Raw genomic sequence first — 25,795 nt, 5'->3', positions numbered from 1 at the left:
ATGGTTATTATTCTAACTACGGACAGATACACCGAACATTCTTACATGGCTTGCAAAGATGTACACTTTGTCCACACTGTGCTTGAGTTGAGTGACAAATACCGCTTCCAAATATTAGATCTTTTTACAACGTGTGGGCGGGTGTGCTGCGTGTCTGCTCTGGCGCTGATGGGCGGCGGCCTGGGTGGGTTTTGAATCAAGGTGTTAGATTATAGGTGTGAGCCTTTGACGTGTACCTGCCCCCTGCCGTGTCAGTGCGCTGCTGATTGCTCCTTAAGTGCTGCCCCATGCAGCATCTGCCTCAGTGTTTTCACACTGCCCCGGCGCCTAACACAGTAAGGTTCGGGATAAATAAAAGTAAGATTTGCTGGGGCCCTGCCCTTGGAACTGGCTCAATATTAACTTCCGGGGCCGTACCCCCCTTATAGTCCACCCCTGACTGTTAAACTTGCATTGGCGCGGAGGACGTTGAAAATCACAACTTTCCCATGCAAGATAACGTGATTTTCCCGCCTCCACAAGCAGTCTAGGCGTGTGCCCTGGGGTGGCGCCAGAGGCTTCAAGGCTACGAGGCTGGACACCAACACGCGGCACTCCCACGCCCTCTGAAGTCTCGGCTCGCTAAGTTTTTATCACCTTAATTACGAGCATATATAATCCGGGAAACCCTCTTCCTCGTGAGATCTGGCACCTTGTCAACCACAAGTATGTCAGTGCTTCTTGCAAAAGGTCAAAGTCTCTCTGCTCCTCTACGGAAGGTTCAGTCACCTCGACGCCAGCAAAGCGGAGCCGAGGCCCATGGATGGCGCTGCAGCAGGGATCGATGGGCGCTCTGGGCCAGTGACCTCGGAGGGCGAGGACTTCCCGAGGCCAAAACTACATCCGGCCTTTACATGAACAGACAGTGACCAGGGAGGACTCGCGAGAGAGGCACTGAAGGGCTGGCGGCGGCTCCGCTCCCATCACCCCCTGCATCTCCCGGACGCTTCCATTCTGCTGGGTACCTGGGGTGAGTTCATTTTCAAATTCTCGTGTAGTATGAGGGCAGGCGCGCTAACATCAACAGACCTCCTTTAGGAAACAGAGAGAGTGGCCTGGAGTCAGGGTGGTAGAGTCACTGAACAGGAGTGGTTGGGGGGAGATGGAGAGTCATGGAACATTGGAAGCAGGAAGAGCGAGAAGAGGAGAACAACGGAGTTAATAGAGAGTGTGTATAGCGTAATCAGGGAAGAGTTTAGTCAGGAGAGAAAAACAGTCAAGGGAGGTAGGAAACAATAAAGTCTGATTGTGGAATCATGGTCAGAAGGCTGGAGCCAGGAGAGTGGAACCAAGAACCTGTGACTTCTGGAGAATGGAGGCTGGGTGGTAGAGTCATGGAAGTGTGTAGACAGGAATCAGTGGGGACAGGGAAGAGTGGAGTCAAAAGAGTGGAGTGGAGAGAGGAGCCTGGGCTCAGAGAAGTAGAGTCAAAAGAGGTAGACGAGGGGAATCAGGCAGGTAAGATTTCTGGAGAATGGAATCAGGGGAGTGGAGTTAACATCAGCGGAACCTGGAGATGTTAGTCAGAAGGGAAAAGCCTGTAGTTAATGGAGTCATGACAATGGAAACAGGAGTCTGGGGGCAGAAGTAAGGAGTGAGGAGTGTGAAGTCAAAAGTGAGAGGATTCAGTAGAATTCAAGTGAGGAAGCGGGGAAGCCAGGCATCGGTGGAGTTGTGAATTGAGGAATCATAAGTGAATGGAGTCACAAAGAATGTAGAGAAGATGCAGAGGCGAAGTAGAATCAGTAGTCGATGGAGTTTGTAAAGCGAGTCAAAAATGGAGGCAGAAGAGAAAAGTTAGGAATCATTGGAGTCAAGAGGCAGTAGAGTCAGCAGAGAGGCCCGGGGTCAGGGGAATGTGAGAGAATGTTGCATTATGCACAGATATGCCAACCTTGGAACTGGGTTTGAGTCTCGGCGTCTGCTCAACATCCTGAGATTCTGGGCAAATCACTTAATCTCCCCATGCCTAAAAAACAAAAAAGAAATGTGACCTTGTGTAATGTAACTGGAGCTCATGTAAAGCTCTCCAATACCTCCAGGTCGAGTTTGCACTATATAAACCTGCAAAAAAAATACTTAGGTGAGATGGGAAAAGTTGCAGTGGAATCAGCAGTTATATGTGTAAGGAACTAGAGGGGTCAGGAATCAGTGGCCCAGAAAAGGGGTGTGAGTTATCACTGGAGTATGAACTCACTGGAGTCAAATAAGCAGCATCAGATGACTAGCCAAAGAGTGGCCTTAAGGGAGTGAAGTCAATAAAGCGAAGGGTAAGAGGAATTGATAAACAGTGGAGGTAGGCAAGAAGAGTCCAGATTCATTGGAGTCTGAATGGCTAGAGAGTGGAGTCAGATAATTGGAGTAAGAGGAATTTAGTTAGGCGAGCAATGCCATGAGAACATAACAGTAGGTATTAGAGGAGTCAGAAATCAATCACATTTATAGAGCGCGCTACTCACCTGTGAGGGTCCCAAGGCGCCAGGGGGAGGGGGGGGGGGATGGGTGTGCTGCTGCTGCAGCTCGAAAAGCCAGGTCTTGAGGTGCTTCCTGAAGCTGAGATGGTCCTGGGTCAGTCGTAGGTGAGTGGGGAGGGAGTTCCAGGTGTTTGCTGCCAGGTACGAGAATGATCTTCCTCCGGAGGTGGTTCTGCAAATACGTGGGACGATGGCGAGGGCGAGGCTGGTGGAGCGAAGCTGGCGGGTGGGGGTGTAGAACAAGAGTCGGCTGTTGAGGTAGTCGGGGCCCATGTTGTGGAGCGCTTTGTGTGCGTGGATGAGCAGTCTGAACGTGATCCTTTTGTTGACGGGGAGCCAGTGGAGGTTTCTCAGGTGGGTGGATATGTGGCTGTGGCGCTGGATGTCGAGGATGAGTCGTGCGGCGGCGTTTTGTATGCGCTGGAGCTGAGTCCGAAGTTTGGCGGTGGTTCCTGCGTATAGGGTGTTTCAATAGTCCAGTCGGCTGGTGACGAGGGCCTGGGTGACTGTTCTTCTGGTTTCTGTGGCGATCCAGCGGAAGATCTTTCGAAGCATTCGCAGGGTGTTGAAGCATGATGATGAGACGGCGTTGACTTGTTTGGTCATCGTGAGGGAGGAGTCCAGGATGAAACCCAGGTTGCGTGCGTTGTCCGTGGGTGTTGGTGCGGTTCCCAGCGCCGAGGGCCACCATGAGTCGTCCCAGGCAGATGGGGATTACCCGAGGATGAGGACTTCCGTCTTGTCTGAGTTGAGTTTGAGACGGCTGTGCTTCATCCAGTCTGCTACCTCTCTCATTCCTTCCTGGAAGTTGGTTTTGGCGGTGGCTGGGTCCTTGGTGAGGGAGAGTATCAGCTGGGTGTCATCGGCGTAGGAGATGATGTTGTGTTTTCGTGCGATGGTGGCGAGGGGGCTCATGTAGATATTGAAGAGTGTTGGACTGAGCGATGATCCTTGAGGTACGCCGCAGATGATCTCGGTGGCCGCGGACCGGAAGGGGGGGAGGCGGACTCTTTGGGTTCTTCCGGAGAGGAACGAGGTGATCCATTCCAGGGCCTTCCCTTGGATTCCAGTGTTGCTGAGGCGGTGTATTAGGGTGCGGTGGCATACGGTGTCAAAGGCTGCTGAGAGGTCCAGGAGGATGAGGGTGGCTGTTTCCCCGTTGTCTATCAGGGTTCTGATGTCGTCTGTGGCTGCGATGAGGGCGGTCTCGGTGCTGTGGTTGGCTCGGAATCCGGACTAGGAAGGGTCGAGCGAGTTGTTGTCCTCGAGGAAAGCAGTCAGCTGTTTGTTGACGGTCTTCTCGATGACTTTAGCCGGGAAGGGGAGAAGAGAGATGGGTCGGAAGTTCTTGAGGTCCTTGGGGTCTGCTGTGGGTTTCTTCAGGAGGGCGTTTATCTCTGCATGTTTCCAGTTCTCAGGGAAGGTCGCTGATGTGAAGGAGCTGTTTATGACGTTCCGCAGGTGGGGTCATTCATGCATAGTGCCAGTGGACAGGCTTGTCATAACATTTTGTGGGACTCCGAACACTAAAATGATATGGAGCCCTTTCAGCAGGGCCTTGAAAAGAAGGGGGCCTCAGGCAAACGGCCATGGCTGTTTCCCCTTTGCAAGCCCAGGCCAGTGGATATAGGATGTCACAGAGTCAAGATTTTGGAATCAGGTGGCAGATTCTAAGGTAACACCCTCCCTTTATGATACAACCCTCTTACCTTCTCAAAGGCCCTATCTTTATCATTAAAGTGCCGCGTAAAAGAGCAATATTATTACAGCCATTACCAAAAAAGTATCATGTTTGAAAATATACTGGGAAGGGAGCTCGTTAGAGAATCAATTCATTATTTAATTGATTTGGAAGACTGTATAGTGAACACTGCAAATACATTTTTCATCTGCATTTTTACGTTTGTCTGAGTCTCTGGGGGAGATGTGGGAGGTTGATTAGAACACATGAGTTTTGGAAAGCTTTTCTAGCTACAGGTAATTGTTTCTTGACTTAATGTGGTGTGGTGCTAAATTCCTTTTCTTAGGGCAACTACTGACACCCACCACCGCCACCCACCACAATTATATTAGATCAGACCACTTCCATCTTATCTTTCTTCTCTACAACAGAAGCCCTGACGAGAGCATCTTTTATGTGGATCGTCAAATATCTTTTTCTGCTGTAAAAAACACAGCCTTAAGTTATAGAACTGACTTGCGTTCTTCTCAAGCGGTGACCTCTAGAACCTTTTCTCAAACCATCATATTACTGTAGGACAAGTGCCCTCGAGGTACTCTATAGTCTACTAGGACCATTCATTTCCAGATGGAAGAATCTCATCTAATCAATGTCACTGTATCATAGGGAACATTTTACAAGGATTATTAAATCGAGCCTGCCTTGCGAAAGATGTATTGTGAGCTTACTAAGTACATGGAGGGGCTTGCAGCTCACCCATTGCATACTATTAGTTGGCTTTACCGCCACTCTCATTTACCTGACTGTTATTTGATGGCTTATCCTGTGCGTTTTGTGTATGTCCCTTTCCTAGAGCATTTCCAATTTACATGTATCCTTTCTTTGCTCACTTTTAAGGAACTGATTTTTTTTGTTTGAAGCACGAGAGTGCATGTGTTTGCCAGCTGTCTCCCAGTGTGCGTCTTTCCCCCACCATGTTCTGTGTTGCTCTCTCTTGCCTGTGGGCTTCTCCCATCCCCTCTGTGATGCATTCTGCAAGCACGTTGCTTTCTTGCCTGTGCACTTCACACCGTGCTTTTCTCTACCCACAACCAGTGCCCTTTGTGTTGCTTCCACCCCATACCCCTGTGTTACTTTTGCTTACCCATGTTGCTTCCCCCACATATGTTTAAAAAATACTTTAAAACGTTTTTTTCTTTTTATTTACCAACCGAACTCAGATCACTAATAAAAAGAAAAATATTGCCTGTGTCATTTTGTAGGTGAGCATTTGCTCGGTGCACGCATCTACATAAATGATGTGGGCAGCCGCGTCATAGGCTTTTTTTTTTTATTCTTCTTTATCCATGCTGGGGAATGCTCTACAGCATTGCAAAAAAACATTGGCAAAGCCAATATGTCCCATAGGAGACACCTATTGGCTTTGCCAATGCTTGTTTTCTATAGAATCCCGGGTCACAGCCTATGCAGCAAAGAGTGCAATTGCTCAGGGCCCCAGAGTTTAGCCGGCCTCTGGATAGTGTCTCCTCCTCTGTCTATCTGCGTCTCATTGGTCCTACTGCTATTCCTATTTGATAATCTCAAATGGTATGTAGATATTTCTTTTTAAATGTCATTTTCTTTTTTGTTTGGAAGGAGTGCCATCTGGTTATTAAAACTATGCAAGATCTAGAAAATGTATTGTTAACTAGAAATAAGCCACGCTCTGGTGGGCACTGTGATAGAAGTAATGTCACTAATGAGTACTAGAGGTGACATCTGCGAGCAACAACTTTATCACTGGATAATGAAAACACATTTGGGGTTGGGGAGGTTGGGAGGAAGTATGCTTCATTAAGTGTTTTGCAACTTAGAATGTGGGTAAAATATGGCATTCCAGAGTGTGCAACTAGGGATGATGTGCTAACACCACACCTGGTAAATTCTGCACCGTTCGCTGTTACCACCTCAAAATCCCACAATACTGTTAGTGAGCCCCATAAGTGTTCTAATAGGGGGCTCCAAATGTTTCTGTGCCCGGAGCCTCAAAAAACATTAAGATGACCTTTAGATGACACTGTGCAGAATCACAAGGATATTCTTTATGAATCCGATGGTAAATCACGTTTTTAAAAAATCCCTGAAACAGCAAGCCCACATTTTCTGGCCATTAAAACTAGCCAAAAAAACAAACTTTCTCCTCACTGAAATCTTTTAAATAGGGTGCTTTGTTAGCATTAGTTATAAGAAATATTTTCATAACAATTTAGGGAACTTGTGTAGTGTGCTTAGCCTGGAATAATGGCATACTCTGTTGTGCTATTGTAGTAAGCAGGCTCTGTATATACTATACCAAAGTAAGGTATAGTGTGCACAGAGTCCGGGGATCCCCAGAGGTATTGCAGAGGTTAAATTAGATAATCACTAACAGCTCTCTTTGTGGTAGTGTGGTGGAGCAGTTAGGCATATCAGGAGGGTGTGTTAAGCATTTATTAGTATTCACTTAATCAAGGACTGATTGCACACAGACTCCAGACAAATTGGGTAAGTATAAAAAAGATATACTTATGTTTTATTTCTAGATCCAAGTAGGACTTGGGACAGGTAGGTAAAATATACTTTCAATTGTAAAGCTTTACAAGCAAATGCAATTGGGAATGGATGTACAATCATTACAGGTTTGTATTTGCTATAAAAAACTGTTTAAATTACATGGAAATTACTTTTGATTACATTAGTATTACTTTTGGATTACACCGACTACTTGGGGTGATATGCCTAGATATCACACCGTGGATCTTACAATACAAAGGTAAGACTTTTTCAGGTGTAAAATACAGTTATTTTTCTTCCATACAAAACACAGGTCAACACTGATTTTTAGGAACAAAAACTGGTAACATTGGTTCCTATGGGGAAAAAGAGTGTTAACGGTACACAGGTAAGCAAATTACTTGCTTTTGGGAGTTAGGACCAGGGTTCCCCAAGGTCCAGTTAGTCACTCGAATTGCGCCACCAGCGGCCCTGGAGCTTCTGGGTGCAGAGTGCGGGGGCCCAATGTTAGCCAGCGGGGCTAAGGGTACCTTTGGTCAGGGGCTGCTTACGAGTAGGCCACTCGGTTGTGGGAGAAGAGCTCCTGGGGTTAATATCCGCACTGCAGGGGCCAAGAATCAGCACAGGAGCTGCACCAACAGGAGCACAGAGGCGGCCGGATGCAGAGTGCCAAGAAGATGTCGGGGACCCTGTGGGTTTCAGTGGAGATCACCGGTTTGTAGAAAGGGCTGCAGGCTGGGCAGGGAGGCTTCATGGAGGTGACCACCAGCTGGAGAGGTAACTTAAGTTCTTGGGGGATGCCTGGACACCCCGGTTGGGTCACCCAAGGCCATGGGGCATCGGGTGTAGGGGTGTCATTTTGGCATCTGGTTTTCTTACCAGCTCCATTCGCGGTTGGGGGGACCCTTCAGGTTGAGACTGCAGGTGTCAGCTTGAGGCAGATCCCAGGTCAAGACCGCTCGGGAGACCTCCTTGTGGTGCCGGGCCGCTCAAACCTAGGCTTTGGGCGTCTGGTGCAGAAGCTTGGATCCGGGTTCTGTGTTTGGAATCTTTGTTGAGCAAATCCGGTGCTCAGAGAAGACAGAGTCTGTAAGGTGAGTACAGGGCAAGTCCTCCAGATTCTGGGGGCTGCTGGACATGCCGGGGTTTCTGTTGTAGTCAGGTTGGAGTCAGGACAGGCCGGTAGGGCTGGGTCCTAAGCAATTGGTGTCCTCTTCTTCCTGGGTCAGATCGGCTCTTCGGTGCTTCTTCTTTCTTCCTCGAATCTGAGTGGGCAAGATTCTGGGTCGCGCTTTTTATGCTACCTTCCAGTGGGAGGGGGACATGAGCCTCTTCCCAATTGGTTGCGTCCCCTCATCTTCAAGATGGAGGTGACCGAGATGTGTTCTTCACCTCGCATCCCCCACCTGAGGGGTGGGATTCGCAAAGGTGGGCACACCTCTCCTCCTAACTCGGTTTCCCCGCTGATTCTCCTTCCCAAAGTGGGGGGTCAGAACCGGGGTAGCCAGTTGCTGGGGGCAGCAAAAGGCAGGGACAGCTTACAAAGGTGGCAAGCTATTGAAGCTTCCCCTTTGTGGGCCCAGCCCATCCTGGGGGAGGAGGCATGACAACTCTGCCCAGGATGTGCTTTGTTTCTGGACTCAGAGAGTGGAGATTCTCTATCCAGGGGTCCAGAAACCTGTCTGGTGTTGGCAAATGGCAGGAGAGCCATTCAGGAACACCAGGGCTGGTCATTTTTCAGGGGGCATCTCTAAGATGCCCTCTGAGCGCATTTTACATTAAATCCAATCCTGGTATCAGTGTGGGTTTAATGTGCTGAGAAGTTTGCTACTAAATTTCCCAGTTTTCAGTAAAGCCATTATGAAGCTGTGCAGTTCATAATGACCAAGTACCAGACCATATACTCTTTATGGCTTTACTGCACTTACAATGTCTAAGAATGAACGTAGACACTGTAGGGCTACAGTGCTCATGCAACTGTACCCTCACCTGTTGTCTAGTGCACCCTGCTAGAGGGCTGGCTTACCTAGGCCAGAGGCAGTGGATGAAGAGTGTGCCATGTCGACTCTACACTTTACTCTGCACCAAAACACACCGCCTGCAATGACAGTGTGTGGGTGGTAAGGTACAGGGCCACTAAGGGTGGCACAACAGGTGCTGCAGGCCTTAGAGGCCATCCATAGTCACAGTGCCCTTGGTACCAATGGTACCTTTTAGAAGAAGCTTACCTGTGGCCAGAGATGTGCCAATTGTGGGTACAAAGGTACAGCTTTGGGAAAGAACACAAAGGTACAGCTTTGGGAAAGAACACAAGTCCTGTGAACCTCATTGGCAGGGACCTAGGGCACACCAAGTCAAAGTGCATCAAGTGTCAGGCAAAAAGTGGGAGGTAACCATGCAAAAAGTGGCACTTTCCAACAGATATTAGCTTGATTTGTATGGTACACACATGCATCCTGGATGCTGTGTCATTCTGCAGGTGGTGCCCCCTGCAGTAGAGTAGAGTTTACAAAAAGGTATGCAATGTATTTGTACAAAATAGAAAACATTACAAAATGTTATAAGTTATAAAATAAAACAAATATTTCACGTTATCAGAATTTAAAAAAAGCAGCTCATTAGAACAGTTTCCTAAAAAACTTTGCCCCTTGAGTACATAAATCAAAGGTGACCAAGCCCATACAATAGACTTTGCCATTTAGGTATTGTTCCATACTAATTCCAAATTCCCCCAGCAAAGTGGCATGTTTCAATTTTATTACTGTGAGCTTGTTACCAATATTGCCACTGACTAGCCTTCAACGTTTTCATATGCCATTGCCATTCGATGGATGTGGGACTGATAGAGGATTTCCAGTTAATAGTTATAATTGACTGGGAGATTAGCATTAGGATGAAAACTAAAATGCTATCTTGTAAGGTCGGTGGATTACTTGATCTTAAAGTTTTAAATATACTGTCTTCAGGGGAGGATAAAGTGTGTACCTTATTTTGTTACTAATAAAGTAAAATATTGATTGTCAGAACTTTTTTTAGGTCTATTTAATCTCAAAGCATGTTTCCAAATGCCAAGTTGCTTACTTATGAAATGGGGAAGAAAGATTCTGTACCTTGAAATATGGAATACAAGAAGATCATGGCACACTAATACTGTAGAAAAAATATTGAGGGAAAAAATGTCAAAGTAAGTGAATATAGGGTGATATAGCTTTACTACTGTTAACTGTACATCTATGTACAATGAAGATACAAATATCAACAAAGTACATGTATCTGGAGTTAGGTACAAAAAATCTATGCATACTTACTGTCAATATGCATCTGTTGAAGAACATCATTTGATGACAATTACCTGCTTAATGGAGAATACATAAGTCTACTAATTTAACACCATTGTTCATCTTGATGCTTAACATCCATCTGATTCTCCAATTTGCATTTGACTCCACTGACTCACCATGTAATATTTTATACCAAACTCCCAATTTGATATCTCGTCGCAGTGGGGAAAATAACGTTCTTATCCCGGTAGTTGTTCGCACACGGTCCTCTCCTTTTGGAGAATTAAATTTATGGCATAACTACATAAGGGCAAAGTGAAACCAGGCCACTTCACTCCTTTCAAATACCTGAAAACTATCATAAATTTTGATAGGCGCACCAATGTAGAAATATTCCACTTTCCTTACCCATACTTAATTCCATGGTTTAATAAAGGTTAGAGTTAAAGAGGGGCTAGCTTGCACTTGATGATGTTACAGGACACTATATTTTGAGCTCTTCGCTTAGAGGAACGTCTTTCCCCTTTTCTTTTAGTATTTTAACTTTGCATTGTATTCATTGTAATTGTAATCGAATCTGAACTGTGGTTTTTTTAAAAACAGATTTTAACAAATCGTATATTTTTTTTTACTTTTGAATGATCTGTTACTTTCGGCAGTAGAACTTGCACCTCTCTGGGCTGGTAACGGGGACCACTTTCGCTGTAGCACTTCTGTTGTACCAGGAAGGCTCAGGGGCAGAGCTCCGCTCGAGATGCAGATCCGGGGGGGAGATAAAAACACGGACGTCAAGCGGCCGCGCAGCGGGCCCGCCACCGGCGCACCAAAGGCAAGCCCGTCTGCGTCCATCCGCGAATGGCCCGTGCCTAGTGCTAGGGATGCTGCCGGTTATAGCCCCCACTCTGCCCCTGGCTGATCTATTCCAGGAATCAATTACTGGATCTAAACATAACCGGTAGGTGTTGTCGAAAGGTCTGCTGTAGTATGTCTTCATCTGAGGAACCCTTTCAATGCACTGATTGTAGCTTTCTTATTTGCCCGCTTAAATCACAACTGACATCATATAATGTCAAACAAGACCCGACTGAGTCGGGTGGGTCAAGGACAGTACTAGGTACTCTAATAAATTCACACTCTCTTTGTAAACATGCAACTGAGTTTGCTATGTTATGGAGGCACATGCTGTAGATCTAGCCTTCATTACGGTAACTTGGGAAGAAGCCTCCTCAGACCAAGACCTAGCAATGGCGGTCCCTCCCGGGTTTACAATGTTCAGACAAGACCGGATGGGAAAAAGGGGCGGAGGGCTAGCCATTATATTTAGAAGTATGTGGAAAGGGACTTTTAACCTACACAATAGTGGGCCAATGCTGGAATCTTTAATGGTTAAAATTCCACTAGACAACCACTATACTTTTAGCTGCATTTTATGCTATCGACCACCTGGTCCCCGGGCAGAGTTTCTGAACTCAATAGACAGCTCCCTGGATATAATATCCCAGGCGTCAGACTTTACACTTTTGGGTGATTTTAATCTTCACCTTGAGGATCCTTCAGACAGAGATGCAGTATGTTTTATTGACATCACAAACAGCTTAGGCCTCACTCAGCAGGTGACATGGGGCACGCCCTCAGGGGGACAACTGCTTGATGGACTATTTACAAACAATAAATCCTTGCATTGTCTTCCATCGTTACCGCTCGTATAGTCAGATCACAAAGTGGTTATGTTCTCAATATCCGTCCTAAACCCTCAGGGGAGAAATCGAAATACAATCGGGTGAAAGAGGTTTGGCCTTGGAACAAGATTGCAATTGATGCTCTTGAAAGTTCCCTGTCCCAGAATCCACCTAATTTTTTAGAGAATCCAGGATTGGCTTAGGAGTTCTATTGACCAGGTGCTACCGGTCAAATCCATCATTAGCCATAGGGCAAGACATACGGAACCTTGGTATTTTTAACATCTTAGATTGCAAAAACAAAAGTGTTGACGCCTGGGAAGGAAGTGGAGATCTTCTTATGAAATTAATAAAGAAGGTATACAAACAAGTGTTGCTTGATTATAAAAAATCTGTGTATAAGGCGAAAACCTGTTACTTTACCACAGCTATAATAACTGCTAAAAATTTCTCGAGGGACCTTTTTTCTACTGTGAAAAAATTGGCTAAAAGTCCAGCGGTAACTGATTCACCAATAAATCAGACCTTCTGCAATTCCCTGGCCACGTTCTTTGAAAACAAAGCCAATGCAGTCTACAGCAGTTTTTCCCGATGCCCTTTTCAAGGGGCATCACCATCTCCAGGGACTTCAGCCATCTCCGGGGTGGAAAGGGAAATTTCCTCGGCCACCTCTGACCCTAGCTACCCTCCTGAACTATCTTCCTTTCCTTCATTAACTATGGAGGAGGTTGTTAAACTCCTGCTGTCCTCCAAATCTGGCTCCCTATTTGTAAGACCGGGGTTCACCAAGCCCTAAGGGGGTAACGTGACTCGAGCGGATGGGCATCCAAAGGCTTTTGTTTAAAGCGACCATACAACACACACCCCCTCTGAAGCAGGGATCGCACACAATAAGGGACGCCACACTGTAGGGTTTATGTAAACCACTCAAGTTTATCTACGCAGTTATACGTCAATACAGTTCATTATATGTAAATGCAATTAATTAGATGTAAATGCAGTTCATTAGATGTAAACGCAGTTCATTAGATGTAAATGCAGTTCATTACATAGGTTAGCATCTGTTGCACCACTCATACATAACGGTGCTGTAGGCAGTACCTGGTGACCTCAGGGCTATTTCCCCAGCAATTCCCTCAGAGGCCCTAGGCCACACTCGTATACCTTAACATCCGCTGTACGGACTGGGAATTGTAGCGCCACACCTGGGGTCTAGTAGGGACTCCGGGCAGCCTGCGCGGGCTTACCGCCACCCCTGGTACCTTTAGCGCCTCAGTGGGCGATTACCGCGCTACACGCACCAACCAGGCCTTGTACACCTTTGAACAGAGCTTAAGAACACAGCGCTACTCGTGATAATTAAGCCTTGAACACTTCTGAGTAGAGCCTATGAACATAGCGTTACTCGTACTAATTAAGCCTTGAATCCTTGTGAGCAGAGCCTATGAATATAGCGCTACTCGTAATAACTAAGCATTGAACACCTCGGAGCAGAGCCTGCGAACATAGCGCTACTCGTAATAACTAGCATTGAACACTTCGGAGCAGAGCCTGCAAACATAGCGCTACTCGTAATAAGCCAGCATGAAGCACTTCTGAGCAGAGCCTACAAACACAGCGCCACTCGTAATAGGCAAGCATCCGGCACTTCTGTGCGGTTCGTGGGGCACAACGCTACTCGCGATAAGCAAGCCTCAAGTACTTCTGTGCAGTTCGTGGGGCACAACGCTACTCGTATTAAGCGAGCCTCAAGAACTTCTGTGCAGTTCGTGGGGCACAACGCTACTCGTAATAAGCAAGCCTCAAGTAGGCGGTTCACTGCTACGCGACAGTCTTGGATGAAGGGGGCAATCCCTCGGAGGGGTGTCAAAGTCTTGGGTGAACGGGGGGAACTCCCACGGAGGGGAACCAGGGTCTCAGGGTGCGGTGCTGCTCCTGGTCTGTAGGGGGCGCACCAGGTCCGTCCCAAGCCTCCCGGGCTTACCTTGATCTTGACGTCTGGAGGCGTCTGACCCAGCTCCGGACTCCGCAGTCAGTCCTTCCGCGACGGGGGCAGGCTACGGCCTCACACACCTCCGCCAGCAGCAGCGACGGGGCCCCGGGCTTCTCCGCGGGCCTCGACTCGATGAGGGGCACACTTCAGGCTTCCGGGCCGCGGCGGTGAGCGCGCTCTGGTCCCCGCGCCAAGGGGGGGGGGGGGGGGGATCAAATTAAGCGGGAGTGTTCCACGCTCAACGGGGATTGATGCAGGGGATCTCAGGCCAGGTCAGGGAGCGCAGGGGTCTCAGCGCTAGTACCTAGTTGATCCCCAGCAGTTCCGCAATCAGCTTTGGCATAAAGTTTCAGTGTTCAGGTTTGACATGAAGTCTCAGCATTCAGTTTCAGCATGCAGTCAGGACATGAGGTTTCAGCCTTCAGTTTCAGCATGCAGTCAGGACATGAGGTTTCAGCATTCAGTTTCAGCATGCGTTCCTGACATGAGGTTTCAGCATTCAGTCCTGATGGCGCAGATGTCTCTGGCGCCCTTGGGGGGTTCTGTTCCTGGGGGGTAGGGATTGAGTTGGCGACTAGGTCCTTCCTAGTCAGGCTGGGCAGAGGTTCCCTGGGTCCTCCTACTGCTGGGCAAGATCAGTGGGCTTTACAGGATCCCTCACTCACTTAAGAGGCAGCACCTAAATCCTGTCACTCTCAGAGGCATAAGTCCCTGGCTAGGCCCTACCGCTTAAAACTCCTGCGTGGATTCTCCAGCTCTGCTTTACCCCACTGGCCAAATGGCTAGAAAAAGTTCCCTCCCTCTGTTAAGTATCCCTAGGTCAGGTGACCTCTGTCCAAGGCGGCAAAAGTAAAAACCACACCTCCCTTCTAGAAGGTTCCAGCACATTCCAGGAGCTTCCCCATTCTTCCTATGGGACAAAAAAGGCGGGCTGGTGTCGCAACATTGTTGTGGGGTCCCAGCCAGCTCCTGGCAGCTAGGGTGCTACTAATGAAGACCACTCTGCAGTAGCAGGGGCCTGTGGCAGCCATCTTGGGAGAAGGGAGCACCTGCACCTTAACACTGATTGGCAATGAAAAGGCGCCCGGAGACCAAGTCCAACATAAAAATGAGGGTGGAAAAAATGAGGCACGATCAAAAATAGAGGGGGAGACCACCCTAGGGCTGACAGGTCCAACACTATTAGATTCTTGTCCCCCTAAAATTTTCTATCTTTTGCCAGAAGTATTTGCTTCACATCTGTCCTCTATTTTTAATCAAATGTTTTTTTTCTGGGATATTTCCCACTAATTGGAAGTTGCCATCTGTTCTCCCCCTTATAAAGAAAGTAAACCTGAATGGGGCAAATCCAAATAACTATCGCCCTATCTCCAGACTCCCCCTGCCCGCAAAAGTGGTGGAAAAAGCCATGAATAGCGCCTTATCTGACTATATTGAAAAGCATGCCTTTCTGGACCCTTCTCAGTTTGGTTTTAGAAGGCAACACAGTACTGAATTGGCTCTTATTTCAGCATCCAAACTGATTAGGCAAACAGTTGATGCAGGAGGCAATGCAGCACTTGTGCTGCTTTGTAAGAAACTGGCTCTATATATACTACACCAAAATAAGGTATAGTGTGTATAGAGTCCAAGTGTCCCCAGAGGTAGGCAGCTGTTAAAGTTAGATAGATCCTTCTCTCCAATAGTGGTAGCTTGGTCGAGCAGTAAGGCAGTATCAGAGGACAGTGTTAAGCATTTGATGTACCCACTCAGTCAGCAAATGAATTCACACTCTCAAGAACTGAACTCTAGGCCAATTGTGTTTGTATAAAAATATACTGTTGTTTATTTTTAGAACCAAGCAAGCCTGGTACAGGTAAGCATTAAATACTTTTCAGTAATAAGTTACCGGATTTAGAACAGTTTGAAAATGCAATAGAAATTGTACTTTGTTTGATTTACAGGGGAGCAGTAGTATGCAACCCTTAGCAAATACTGTACATTGAAATGAATAGGCTTTTTCAGTAAATTGCAGGTAAGTTACTTTTTACGTCACTTTTCTAACTCAGTGCTGGATACCTAGATTCAGCACTGGGACATTTCATAGAAACAGGTAAGTAATTACGTTTTGGTTATTCTCATGATTTTTAAAGAATATTTTCAGCTTTCAAAGCTCCACACTTAGAAACTTTTTAGAGAAAAAGTGTCAATGTTATCCTACGGAGGGAAAACAGGTTAACGGTTCTCAGGTAAGTAATCAGCTGTGGGAGTTAAGGTTCTGGGGTTAGACTCAGGGGTCTCCCAAGGTCAGTGATGCACTGTTGTTGCACCCTCAGCGGCACTAGGGCGGCCGGGTGCAGAGTGTTGAGGCCCAATGTTATCCAATGGGGGATAGGGGGCCTCCGGTTGGTGGCTGCTGGCAAGCAGGCCACTGGGTTGTGGGAGCAAAGCTCCTAGGGTTAAGCTCAGGGCAAGTTGGGGACCAAAGTAGCACCAAAGGTGCACCCTCAGCGGCACTAGGGAGGCCGGGTGCAGAGTGCTGTTTTGAGGTCGGGTGCCCTGTTGTTTTCAATGGGGAACCTCCCGGACAAAGAAACACTGCAGGCTCGGGGACGAGGATCTTCTGGATGCGACCACCACTTTGAGGGGTAAGTTGGGATGTCATGGGTTGGTTAGACACCGTTGGTTTGGGCACACAAGGCCGTGGGGCGTCGGGTGCAGGGGTGCCTTTTGAGGTCAGATTTTCTTACCCGCTCTGGTCGCGAAAGGGGGGGGTCTTCTGGATTGAGGCTGAGGCAGGTCACAGGTCGCCGGATCTTGGGTCAGGATCGCCGGGGGGACCTCCTCGTGGTGTTTTTCCACTCGAGCTCGGGCCGTGTTCGGCGGGTGCAGAGTGGGCTGGATTTGTGATCTCTGGCTGGCACCAGAAGCTGCAGTTTAAACACGTCCGGTGTTCATGGTAGAAACAGGCTGGAAAGTGAAGGCAGGCAGGTCCTCCGGGGTTTGTGAGGTTGCTGGCTGCTGGACACGCCGGGATTTCGCAGGAGCAGGTTCGAGGGGAGACAGGCCTGTAGGGCTGTGGCCAAGTTAGTGGGCATCGTCCGCTTGTTAGCTCTGCACGGCTCTTCGCCCTTCTTCTTCTTTTCTTCTTGTAGGTAGGCTGGATCTCAGAAAGGAAGGTTAAGGGTGTCCCCTAAATACTAAATTTAGGGGCGTTACAGGTAGGTAAAGGGCAGGGACCAATGGGTCCCTTCCCTGGGGTGGGTACACCCCTATTCTGCCACTCACCAGTGGGTGGGGGGCAGGAGCCTGTCCCTGGTTGGCTGAGTCCCTCCATCCTCAAGATGGCGGGGACTCGAGGTTGTGCTTCACCTCTCCTCCCCCACCTGAGGGGTGCGGTTGGCAGAGGTGGGATCACCTCTTTTCCTCACTTGTTTTTCCCGCCGGTACTCCTGCCCAAAGTGGGGGGTAGAACCAGTGGGGACCAGTTGCTGAAAGCAGCAAATGGTCTGGAGAGGCTCACAAAGGCGGTATGCCTTTGAAGCTTTTCCTTTGTGAACCCTGCCCATCCTGGGGGAGGAGGCTTGGCACCTCGTCCCAGGATGTGCAGTGTTTCAGGTCCCCGAGAGCAGCAAGCTGTCGACCCAGGGGTCCAGAAACATGTCTGGTGGTGGCAGCCTAAGCAGCCACTCAGTCAGGTCACTAGGAGTTGGTCGAGTTTCAGGGGCATCTCTATGATGCCCTCTGTTGTGCATTTTACGTTAAATCCCACACTGGCATCAGTGTGGGTTTAATGTGCTGAGAAGTTTGATACCAAACTTCCCAGTCTTCAGTGTAGCCATTATGGTGCTGTGGAGTTCGTAATGACAAACTCCCAGCACCATATACTCTTAATGGCAGCACTGCACTTACAGTGCCCATGAATAGACTTGGGCACTGTAGGGGTACAGGGCTCATGCACCTGTACCCTCACCACTGGCATAGGGAACCCAGCTAGAGGGGTGAATGATGTATACTAGGGCAGTGATTTGTGGGCATGGCACACAGGGATGTGTGCCATGTCGACTCTTCACTTTGTTCTGCACCAAGACACGCAGCCTGCAAAGGCAGTGTGTGTCAGGGTACAGGGCTTCTACGGGTGGCACAATAAGTGCTGCAGCCCTTAGAGGTCTTTCCTGGTCACAGTGCCCTGGGTACCTGTGGTACCATTTACCAGGGGCTGACCTGTGGCCAGAGATGCCAATTGGGTTAGTTTCTCTTCTATCTCTTATGCGGATGACACCCAGATTGTGGTTTTAGTGACCGGTTCTCCAGCAGACACAGCAGCACAGTTCCAGATCTGTCTCTGCCAGGTTGGGGACTGGATGGCCACTAATTGTCTGAAACTGAACTCCAGTAAGACGGAAGTCTTACTTTTTGGAAGCCATGTGAATTTCTGGTCCCCTGCTTTTTGGCCCTCGGAGTTGGGCTCACTACCTAATCCTACGAACAAGGTAAAGAACTTGGGTGTCACATTTGACTCCATGCTTTCATTTGAAGGCCATGTAAATCAGGTCACGTCCACTTCCTTTTATTCACTAAAACTGCTGAGAAGGATTCTCCCATTTATTCCGGCAGATTTGAGGAAGTTAGTGATTGCGGCTCTTCTAGAGCCGAGTACTGTAACGGTTTATTTATGATCCTTCACAAGAAATGTTTGGCCAAGTTGCAGATTGTGCAAAACGCTCCAGCACGTCTATTACTAAATATTCCAAAATATAAATCTGCTTCCACTGGGCTTAAGGAATTACACTGGCTACAAGTGAAGAGACGGATAGAGTTTAAGGCTCTTTGTATAGCATTTAAAGCTATTCACGACACAGGACCAGCTTTTTTCAATCAGAATTTGCAGCCATATGTTCCTGCCCGTCATCTCCGCTCAGCACACTCTCACAGTTTGGTAATACCCAGGTTCAAGAAATGTTCCTGGGGTGGCAGGAGTTTTCTGGTCGGCACGACCAGACTTTAGAACGCACTTCCGTTGCGGCTTAAGGAAGAAACTCGCTTGTTGGCTTTCAGAAAGACGCTAAAGACGTGGCTCTTTAATCTCTGAGGCGATCTCAAAAAGGTGTCCGTTATGTCCTGTGCTGAACTAGCACCTTGACACCCCCTCCTTGACACCCCCGGGGGAATGTTTCGCGCTTTATACATTTCTTTTTCATTTCATTTCATTTCATTTGTATACAATCTTCTAAAAAAAGTAAAAAAAAAGGTTTCAGCGTGGATAGATGGGTTGTCAAAAGTGCAAAAAAACAACATCCATTATTTACTAAAAATACATCTCTTACATCAAACTTTTTGTCTGTTCTAGGAAACCTAATGCAATACAGTAGATCTGATATTTTGAAAGCTTGACATATTTTTCAAAAGAATATTATTATCAAATTAGATTCGATTGAGAATTGTCTTTTATTATAAAGGCGGTAAGATAGTGGGGATGAAAAAGGGAGGGCTAGCCTCCCATCATCATGTGATAGCTTCAGAAAAGTAATATTGCTTCTGGGGAGTCAAAGTAAGCAAATTAAGCTAGAAAAAAAGAATACATGTGACACGGTAGTACCATTACAAAAAGAAAGAGAGGAAGTACTACCATTTTGATTAGTGATATCCACCCAACAATTTAAGGATGCAGTGCATTCCATCTTTGAAAAAGTTACTTCGCTTTACTAATCAAAGAGATATAATTCAGATTGACTAAAGCATCCGAATAGTCCATATAATTATGCATTTCAAATCATACTGTGTGTTTGTTTGTTGCAGCAGTGAAGGCACTGGAGAAGACTTCCAGCCTGGATCCGAATCACCTGTTCAAACAGAAGTTATTCAAGCAAGATGGAGTCCAGCACCAATGCTGAGTTGGAGGAGCAGATGAAGAACATTCGGTGGTTTTTCCGCACAGAAGATCGTACGTTGGTATACGTTGAAATCTCTGTTGGCCAGTGTAGTAAGGTGTAGTGACAATGTTGGTAATATACATTTAGCACAAAATATAGGAACAGAGCTAGCTGTTAAAATAACAACTATGCTGATTATACCCAATCAGGATATAGTTAAATGTTTCCTGAATGTATTAGTTGTGGTAACATGGAAACCTAATAGAAGTTGAGGGGCAATTAGTTTAGCTAAATTATGTATACTACACAAACATACCATCAAGAGACAGTTGCAGAGTACTTGTGTCACCTGTAATCAGCGCCAAGAACATATAGCATACGTAGAACCATCAAATAAGAATAAAAAGCACAATTGGAATAAAAGATCAAAAACAAATTATGGGCAAACATAAGATATCACTTGCAACTCTGGAGGCTGCTACTCCTCACCTGCTTCCTTATTCGCTCACATTGAGCATTTTTCAGTTTATATAAAAACTCTTTTACAGGTGAGATTCAAAGAGCACTACCATCTTCACTATCATAACACTTGCATAACACTTGCATGGCATTACTCACTGATGATCATCTGACCGCTAATTATGGAAAAGATCGGAATTCATGACTTAAATCTCTTTCATAATTTACAGAAGACACTAAGGGCCTGATTACAATGTGATGCATAAAGAACATTGGTCCCAAGACCATATATATCACAATCAATGTACAAATATATCAAATGATCAATGAATTCAATCATATATAAAAAATATTAAAAACAATGTGACAGTGCAGTGGAATTGTGGTGAGAAACGTGCTAATGTTCTCACACAAGTGATACGTGTGACATTGCGTGATCAAGAGCGTATATCAAGTAAGAACAATACAGCCCATTTTATTCTCATCTACAATCAAATTAGGTCCATAGAACTAGTCAGCGATGTTTCGATCCTTTAGACAGATAGAAGGATCATCGTCAGGACCCTAAGAATGCATGAGCCCAAGAAAAATAGAGGATGGGCCCTAATTAAACTTTGCTGAAAGCACCAATGCGCTCAATTCAGCTACACATGAATTCATTTATAGATTCCCAAAGTCGTCAAAATATTGCAGGTGTAGTTCGGTTGGGGTCCAGAGGATCTGGTAATGTGAGCGGGGCAGAGTAAGCCCCTTCGAGAAAGTAAAAGTTTACAAGTTGAAGCGTTAATTATCACCCCTGGTAAATAACTATACCACGGTATACGTTATTTATCATGTGTGATAAATAACACTTATTATGAGTTTATCGGAAATAACATGTGTATTTGGGGTTTAACGCACCAAAAACTGCACGATATGGTAAATACTATGTTTTCACTTGTTAAATTTCAGCAGGCTTGTATAGCTGAAATTTAATGAATGTTGGGTAATTTAATGCGTTAAATATTGCCAAACTCGCAATTCCGTTCTGTGCATTAACTTCTGTTTCTGTGGTACTGAATTAAGGCTGGTTTTTCGAGAAGTGCAATTGTGGGCAGAATTTTGCCTAGATTATCAGCACATCATATTAATTAATACACATCTGTCCCAAAACTAGATGTTGTGTATTACTGCTTAAATATTGTCCATCTTCAGCATCCTACAACATTGCAGTCTGTCCTTTTTATTGAACTTTCCCGTGAGAAGCACTCAGTCAAAAGCTGCCTTTTATGTAAGACTAGGTCATTGGCTCACAGTGGGCTCTCTGGCACATCCAACTAGCACCACATTCCCATATGAAATTCAGGTAACTTTCGGAAATTGAGCCACAATTCCACATCTTCATATGGTCTAACTACAAATAAATTTCCTTCTAAGCTTTTTAGGGCAACTGTAATACAATGAAACCTGAACTTGTCATAAAACAATACTCGCCTCTCTATGATGTTCTTTAATTTCTCCCATAATGAATTCAAAGCACAATCCTTTGTTCCTTTCTTGAGACCTAGAAGTCGAGTCTCCCATTCTAGGATTGATTGGACTTGCTGAAATTTACTTCTAAAAATCAGAATAGTAAATGGACTACCGGTAAAATTTTCTTCTCCTGTCCATACTAATATATAGTACAAGAAAAGCATTTACTTTGTCCCCGGTACAGAACCTTGTCCCCACTGATCCCGTCTCCATGGTAGAATAATGTGGGGCTGATGATAGCACCAATAAAATTCATAGGAGCTTCCATTTCTATCGCCCTCAAGCAAACTGGAGAACTTCTAGAACTCTAAACAGATTGATATTAGGAGAGGAGCACCTTTAAAACCCATCCTTGTTCTCAAATCTACTTTATTTTCTTAATTGCTTATTATGAAGTGTTTGCCTTCTCAAACATTTATCTCACTGGAATTATTTACCCGCCACACATATATTGCTCATAGTTCAAAGCGCACCTAACTAGATCAGAACTATAGCTCCCTTCGTAACCAATTCTTGCACCTCTAGAGATTCCATCCTACTTTCCTCCTCTCATTAGGGTCATTGTTAAGGTTTTGTCATGTTGCAAGGTGGGTTTGGACCTGGAAACTAGTCAATTGGTTGTGTTATAAATTCACGAACAAATCATTCATTTGCATAAACTTTCTTTGCGTCTCTGCTAAAATATTGTGGGACTGTGTCACTAGTTCTGATAGTGAGCATCACTGCTCATTCAGACAGTCGAGGTAGGGAGGACCCGTTCAAAAGAGGCCACCGCCTCCAGAGGCAGAAATAAATGGAAAAATCAAACATTATGACTTGAAGAAACCTATGAAGAGGTTGATGTGGTTTAGGACTGGTTGGAGGGGGTGGGGCTAGCCTTGTGGTGGTCTAGAACTTCTAGCTCTACCCTAGGGCTTCCTTAGATTGACTGGTTAATAGGGGCATGGCCCGGTGTGGTCAAAAGTGCCCCAAGCTGGGGTTGTACTTTTAGATGTTGTTAAAAGAACAGCTCAACAGCATTATACTGGCCCTCTGAGCCTGCCCTGAGTGGATTTAAATATAAATCTGATGTATAATGATATTGAATCATAAAGATTAGAGCAAATAAATCCATATTTAATCTGAAACTTGGTTGCGGCTGAAAAGAAAATAAAGCTTCACCCTGCTATGAATAACAACAACCTGTGTCCTGATTTATCCTTAATTGTCTGATGGAGGATGGAAGGGGCCAGATCAACTTTATTACTTGAAATAATGGTGACACTTTCAAATGACCTGGTTATGAACTCCCAGTTTAGTGTCATGTTCCTTGAACCTCTGTATTGCATTATATGATCATGATGACAATACATTCCTATTTATTCCCACTAACCTTGTAATGTTCTTCTCTCTCCAGCCTCTGCCTGGAACTATTCCATCCTTGGACTGTCAATCGTGGCATTGTTGATCGGCGTCATTATACTTACCAGGAACATTGTAGGCAACAGGTGAGACCCTCTTTTTGTGTGATTGCAGTGCAGCAGAACTGTGGTGCGGCTCATAATGCGCATAACGTGGAATGGATGCACCAGCCAACGCAAAATACAAGGACAGCAGACATCAACGATAAAATATATGTGTGGCCAGAACTTTTATTTCATTACATTAACGTAAACGGGCTGGTTCCAAGGTGCCAAGCCACAGTAGTTCAGAGGCTTTACACAGACCACAGTTGCCTAAGAGGAGTGACGGCAAGTTGACCTTACTTGCCACACTCACAGTACAGAACTAAACTACCAGAGTACGAGGTACATGGATGAGGGGCTTCCAGGGAGTCCTGGCATCAGAGAGTTCCCAAAGAAAAGGTCGAGCAGCCCTTGGAGCCAGAGGGGGGTCAAAGATGAGATTCTTTTGTCAGAAGTGATGTTGGCATCTGTGGTTCGAGGCCACAGAGGGGTTTTTCAGAGGAAGGGTTGGAAAGTATTCCCAAGGGAAAGCACTATGAACTAGGCACTCCAGAATCTGCCCTTGAGAGTGAGGCTTTCTTCTGCCACCTTAGTTGTTTGATCACTGTAACAAAGAGGTGGAATGGACATAGGCTTCTGGCTGGGACATGACCCCATACCAGCCATGTTAGCTGGCAGTGCATGCCAGATAATTCTGATTCAAGTGTAGGGTGCCCAAACTGAAGTTTCACTGGGAGGCAGTTACACCTATGAAAGGAAAGTGTTTTACAGTTTTTGGCAAATAGAGGAGTTTGCCTGCCGTGACCAGTACCACCCAGAGCCCGTGTGGCTGGTGTTCAGGAAGGCAGGCAGAGATGGCATTGACAGACTATTATAGATATGTCCACTGTGCTCAAGGCAGTGGTGAGGAATTTCGAGGCAGGGTATGGGAAAGCCTTTCTGTGATTCCTCCGCTGGTAGACCGCACTAATCGTACCAGCGCTGACTTGGACATTCAAGGGGTAAAAGGACAGAAGGAGAGGGAGTGCTAGAAGGATGGGGCTGGAGATGAGAAGTATGAGAAGTATGAAAGTTGAGGATGCAGGGTAAAAGGATCACTGTCTTTGCTCTGGTTGAGGTGGCTTTTGCCCATCGTTTCTTCCATGTTGACCTCGGGCGCCATTCTAAGCTTTATGAAGCTAAGTGACTTCGGATGAATGTCAGTGCCAAAGGTGTGGTCAAAGACCATCAGAATGACCTTGAGGAGGAACATTATGGAATCCTGCATGTGACCAGTTTTAGATCTGAGAAAAGGAGCCAAACTTGTTTTTACTTGTTGTCTTTGGTCAGTGGGAAATGATTGAAACCAGTTCAGTGTGGGTCTGATGCTCTAGGGGCAAAGCTCATCCTGTATGAGGGTTCGAGGGAGAGGTGGTGTCCAGTGTTGGTAGGAGCCCAAATAAGTTAGTCCTCATCAGAAAGTCATGGTCCGAATGGAACTGAATTTCATTCAAAAGAACAATTAGGGTTGCTACTGTGTCGGGTGTGGTCAAGAATACAGACTTGTAGGGGTAAAGGATTAGTACATTTGGCAAGGAGTGTTACCTGCATTGCTGCCCTCTTTTGCAAGACATTGGAACCTGCAGGAGACTGGCAGAGATGACCAAAGCTTGACTAAAGAACAACTCTTTAGGAGGGGCTGGGTGAGGATAGAGTCAGTAAATACGTATTTCATATTGTTTATTGTTGTAGCTAGTATTGAATCCCAATTACCAACGGGAAGAATATTGTTACAACAGTATTGAGGGACAAAATATCAAGAGGTAGTGTTCAGGAGGGCAGTAAGGGTTTACTATTCTTAACTGCACATCTTTGTACTATGAAGATATCTCACCAAGGTATGTATATGTAGACCTATGTATTGAAAATATACAGAAACCTACCTTTCAGTATTTTGTCTCTCGAAATTCTTGGGACAGTATTTTTTACCGCCAATATTTGGAACTCACCATTTCCAGGCTCTTACTGAAGGTGTGCAGAGTGGGGGAACGTCTGTTGTTGAGTGGGAGCTCATTCCAGGTCTTTGCCGCGATGTAGGAGAAGGCTCTTTCACCTTCTCTGGCTCTGCGGCTGCATGGGGGTTCGGCGAGGGCAAGGTCGGCGGCGCGGAGGTCTCTCATGGGTACATGGAAGGAGACTCTTTCGTTGAGGTATTGGGGTCCGGTGTTGTGAAGGGATTTGTAGGCGTGAGTGAGTAGCTTGGAGGTTACTCTCTTCTTGATGGGAAGACAGTGGAGGTCTCGAAGGTGCTGGGTGATGTGTTCATGTAGTTGGATGCCGAGGATGAGTGGCCGCGATGATCTGGAGTTTGCAGAGCAGAGATTTGTTGATTCCGGCATAGATGGCGTTTCCGTAGTCCAGTCCGCTTGTTATGAGTGTGTGGGTGACGGTCTTTCTGGATTCGGGGGAATCCACTTGAAGGTCTTGTGAAGCAAGCGGAGGGTGTTATAGCAAGTGGAGGAGACGGCGTTGATCTGTCGGGTCAATTCAATTCAATTAGGCTTTATTCGGTACAAATTAATGACCATAAAAGCATATACACAATCATGACGTGAAAACACGGCAAGTTATAGCAAACATGAGAATCCATTAAAATCACTATAACTGGTTAATACAATTAGAATTTTACACAATTAAAAACACATATTTTTCCTGGAATTGATGCATTTGTTTAAAAAAGTTGCAGTATAAAAACATACATCCGCAGATTGCAAATTAAAAATCAATTTCATTGCGTGCTCAACTGTACATGTTCCATATTTGACAAACATTGGTTTAAGCAGGACAATACGAAAATTAGAGTACAGCT

The 25,795-nt window shown here is 46.0% G+C and overlaps 1 protein-coding gene across 2 annotated transcripts in view; it reads left to right on the top strand.

Moving 5' to 3' along the window:
• The first annotated feature begins 553 nt into the window (after window positions 1-553).
• The window catches only part of SLC51B (SLC51 subunit beta), a 64,629-nt gene continuing 39,387 nt past the window's right edge, over window positions 554-25,795 (top strand). The window contains exons 1-3 of one of the 2 annotated variants that reach the window (XM_085644575.1): window positions 554-1,009; window positions 19,458-19,602; window positions 22,899-22,989. In XM_085644575.1, the coding sequence (XP_085500701.1) occupies window positions 19,530-19,602; window positions 22,899-22,989 (164 nt within the window). In that variant the 5' untranslated portion in view covers window positions 554-1,009; window positions 19,458-19,529. The remainder of the gene's footprint in view (window positions 1,010-19,457; window positions 19,603-22,898; window positions 22,990-25,795) is intronic. The other variant, XM_085644576.1, reaches the window with a different exon arrangement.

Source organism: Triturus cristatus, chromosome 3_1 (genome assembly GCF_964204655.1).
Source record: "Triturus cristatus chromosome 3_1, aTriCri1.1, whole genome shotgun sequence".
Lineage (NCBI taxonomy): Eukaryota > Metazoa > Chordata > Amphibia > Caudata > Salamandridae > Triturus > Triturus cristatus.
This window is presented reverse-complemented; position numbering and strand designations above follow the sequence as displayed.